Raw genomic sequence first — 3,923 nt, forward strand, 5'->3', positions numbered from 1 at the left:
TGGGACAGGGAGTTATAGGGGGCTGTGGGAATCTGTGGGGCCATGGGGGTCTACGAGATGCATGGAGTTATGGGGAGCTCTGGGCTCTGTGGGGCTGTGGGGATCTCTAGGTGTCTATGGAACAGAGGGGGGCTATGGGGGGCCTGTGGGGTGTCTATGGGGCAGGGAGGGTCTATGAGATTGTCTATGGGGTCTATGGGACCCTGGGGTGTCAAAGATTATTCCATGAGGTCTATGGGGGATCTATGGGGCAGTGTGGGGCTGTGGGGTGCCTATAGGGGGTCTATGGGGTGTCTGCAGGGCAGTGTGTTTTATGGGGGTAATGGGGTGGCTATGGGGTGGCTATGGGGTGTCTACAGGGTGTCAGGGTCTATGGGGTGTCTACTGGGGCTCTATAGGGTCTATGGGCAGAGCTCTGGGCTCTGTGGGGCTGTGGGGATCTCTGAGGTGTTTATGAGTCAGTGGGATCTATAGGGACAGTGAGGGTCTATGGGGCGTCTGTGGGGTAGAGGGTTCTGTGGGAGTTATGGGGTGTCTATGGGGCAGTGGGGGTTCTGAGATATCTATGAAGTGTCTATGGGGTTTCTATGGGGCAGTGGGGGGCTATCGGTTCTGTTGGGTGTCTATGGGGCAGGGGTCTATGAGATTGTCTATGGGGTCTATGGGACCCTGGGGTGTCAAAGATGATTCCATGGGGTCTATGGGGGATCAATGGAGCAGTGTGGGGCTGTGGGCTGCTTGTAGGGTGACTATGGGGCATCTGCAGGGCAGTGTGTTTTATGGGGGCTATGGGTTGTCTATGGGGTTGTCTATGGGGTGTCAATAGGGTGTCTGGGTCTGTGGGGTGTCTATGGGGCAGGGGGTGTCCATGAGATATCTGTGGGGCAGTGGAGGGCTATGGGGTTTCCATGGGGGATCTATGGGGCAGTGGGAGGTGGCACCGTTCCCCCCCTCCCCAACAGATGCAGCGCTGTCGCAGGAGATCCAGCGCCTGAGGGAAACCCAGCGACTGCTGGAGAACAACGGTGGGGACATGGGGGGGGGGGGGGGGGGGGGGGGGGGATGTGGGGCGGTGGCGCCATGGGGACACGGCTGACAGCGGTGCTGCGCCCCACAGGCTCAGCGCTGGCGGCGGCACTGGCGATGCTGGAGGGGAACCAAACGCAGCTGAAGAAGCACGGTGGGTGTCACCGTCACCCCCAACGTCATGGCTGTGTCCCCATCTCCCCCCATCCCTGTGTCCCCCATGTCCCCTCTGTCCCCAAATGTCCCCAAATGTCCCTTCCAGGTACGGAGACGGCGGCGCTGCTGGAGCTCCTCTCTGCCAACCAGAGCGCGACGCGGCTCGAGGGTGGGACACGGGGATGTGGGGACATGGGGGGACATGGGGACATGGGGGGACATGGGGGGACATGGGGATGTGGGGACAGAGGGATGGGGGGACACGGGGACATGGGGCTATGGGGGTGTGGGGATGTGGGGAAGGGGGGATATGGGGATGTGGGGACATGGGGGGACATGGGGGGACATGGGGATGTGGGGCTATGGGGGTGTGGGGATGTGGGGATGTGAGGAAGGGGGGATATGGGGGGACATGGGTGGACATAGGGACACGGGGACCTGGGGACATGGGGATTTGACCCCTTAAGGCTCCCGTAACCCCATAACAACCCCATTAAGGGGATTTGGGGACACATGGGGAGATGGGGATTTGGGGACAGAGAGACGGGGGGATGTGGGGACATGGAGGGGCATGAGGATGTGGAGACATGGGGATGTGGGGAAGGGGGGATGTGGGGGTGTGGGAGCACGGGGACACAGGGGGACATGGGGAGATGGGGGCGTGGGGAGGCGGGGATGTGGGGGCAGTGGGGACACGGGGCCGTTGGGCAGGCGGTTCTGTCCCCACAGTTTCGGGGACGATGGTGTCGGTGTGGAGGGAGCGCAGCACCACACGCAGCGCTCTGCACCAGCTGCTGCATGCCCGGGGGGTGACACTGGGGTTGGTCGGTGACAATGGGGGTGAAGTCCCACTGGGGGGGACATCGGGGTCTGTGGGGACACAGGGACCCCATGGGGGGTGACATTGGGGTCAGTGGGTAGGTGATGTCCCATGGGGGGTGACATTGGTGTGTGTGGGTGGATGGGGACACTGGGGTCAGTGGGGACACAGGGACCCCAGGGGGGGTGACACTGGGGTTGCTGGGTGGGTGATGTCCCATGGGGGGTGACATTGGTGTGTGTGGGAGGATGGGGACATTGGGGTCTGTGGGGTGGTGACATTGGGGTCAGTGGGTGAAGTCTCAATGGGGGTGACATTGGGGTCTGTGGGGACACAGGGACCCCATGGGGGGTGACATTGGGGTTGCTGGGTGGGTGGGTGATGTCACCATGACACTGGTGGATGCGGACTTTGGGGTCTGTGGGGCCATAGGATCCCCGTGGGTGGTGATATTGGGGTCGGGGGGGGTGAAATCCCACTGGGGGTGACATGGGGGTCCCCGTGGAGGGCTGACATGGGGGTCGGCGGGTGCCAACGTCCCCATGGTGCCCCCCAGGCTCCTCGTGCCAGGTTTGCCCCCCCGGGTGGCGGCTGCACGGGGGCAGCTGTTATATGGTGGGGAGCGGTGCTGTGGGGTGGGCGCAGGCGCAGGGCCGCTGCCGGGACAGTGGGGCACAGCTGGTGGTCATCGGTGATGCGCAGGAGCAGGTGGGTGCTGTGGGGTGTGGGAGGCACTGAGGGGCCTTGCGGTCTGCTATGGGGTGATGTGGGGCGGTGTGCGGCGTTATGGGGCACCGTGAGGTGCTATGGTGTGCTATGGTGACATGGGGCGGTGTAGGGGTGTGGCTGTGGGGTGCTATGGGGGGCTATGGGGTGATATAGGGTTCATGGGGCACTTATGGAGTCCCTGTGGGGCGCTATGGGGCACTATGGGGCACCGTGAGGTGCTATGGTGTGCTATGGTGACTTGGGGTGGTGTGAGGCACTGAAGGACTTTATAGGGGTGTGGATGTGGGGTGCTATGGGGTGATATAGGGTTCCATGGGGCACTTACGGAGTCTCTATGGGGCACTGAGTGTGCCATTGGTTTCTATGGGGCACTATGGGGCACTATGGGTGCCGCTGGACGCTATAGGGCGGCACTGTGGGTCCCACAACCCCCTTCCCCACCCAGGAGTTCCTGACTTCGTTGGCCCCCCCCTACGAGACGTGGATCGGACTCCATGACCGCAGCACAGAGGGCTCCTTCCAATGGGTGGATGGCAGCGCCCTCAGCTTCCGGTGGGAGGGGTCACAGGGTCACGGGGTCACGGGGTCACGGGGTTATGGGGGGGGTCACCGGGGGTCACGGGGGGTTGAGGGTTATTGGTTGTTGGGGGGGGGGGGGGGGTCATAGGGGGTTTGGAGTCGGGGTCTGTGGGGTCATGGGATGCTATGGGGTGTTAAAGGGGTCTATGGACTATGGAGCATCTATGGGGTCTAAGGGGCTATGGGGCCGTGGGGTGGCTATGGGGTTTTCATGGGCTCTATGGGGAGTCCATGGGTTATCTATGGGGTGTCTATGGGTCTATGGGGTGGCTACGTGGCGTCCATAGAATCTATGAGTTGGCTATGGGGCTATGGGGTCTACGAGATGGCAGTGAAGTTATGGGGTGGCAATGGGGTGCTTATGGATCTATGGGGTGGTTATGGGGCTTCCACGGGATCTATGAGTTGGCTATAGGGCTATAGGGTCCAGGGGATGGCTATGGGGTCTCCATGCAGGCTATGGGATGGCTATGGGGTTTCCATGGGATCTACGAGTTGGCTATGAGGCTATGGGGTCCAGGGGATGGCTCTGGGGTGGCTCTGGGGTGGCTATGAGGTTTCCATGGGGGATCTATGAGTTGGCTATGGGGCTATGGGGTCTATGGGATGGCTA

The 3,923-nt window shown here is 62.0% G+C and overlaps 1 protein-coding gene and 1 long non-coding RNA gene across 2 annotated transcripts in view; both read left to right on the forward strand.

Moving 5' to 3' along the window:
- Positions 1 to 1,992, forward strand: part of LOC122192613 — a 2,209-nt gene extending 217 nt beyond the window's left edge. Inside the window, exons 2-5 of the long non-coding RNA XR_006182651.1 lie at positions 963 to 1,025; positions 1,118 to 1,180; positions 1,289 to 1,351; positions 1,912 to 1,992. This is a non-coding gene — a long non-coding RNA (uncharacterized LOC122192613). The remainder of the gene's footprint in view (positions 1 to 962; positions 1,026 to 1,117; positions 1,181 to 1,288; positions 1,352 to 1,911) is intronic.
- A 572-nt stretch (positions 1,993 to 2,564) lies between these two features.
- Positions 2,565 to 3,923, forward strand: part of LOC122192611 (low affinity immunoglobulin epsilon Fc receptor-like) — a 1,860-nt gene continuing 501 nt past the window's right edge. The window contains exons 1-2 of the mRNA XM_042893219.1: positions 2,565 to 2,710; positions 3,177 to 3,283. Coding sequence (XP_042749153.1) covers positions 2,615 to 2,710; positions 3,177 to 3,283 — 203 coding nt within the window. The 5' untranslated portion in view covers positions 2,565 to 2,614. The remainder of the gene's footprint in view (positions 2,711 to 3,176; positions 3,284 to 3,923) is intronic.

Source organism: Lagopus leucura, unplaced genomic scaffold (assembly GCF_019238085.1).
Source record: "Lagopus leucura isolate 7727_CA_CO unplaced genomic scaffold, USGS_WTPT01 34971-0_obj-0_obj, whole genome shotgun sequence".
In the NCBI taxonomy this organism is placed as follows: domain Eukaryota; kingdom Metazoa; phylum Chordata; class Aves; order Galliformes; family Phasianidae; genus Lagopus; species Lagopus leucura.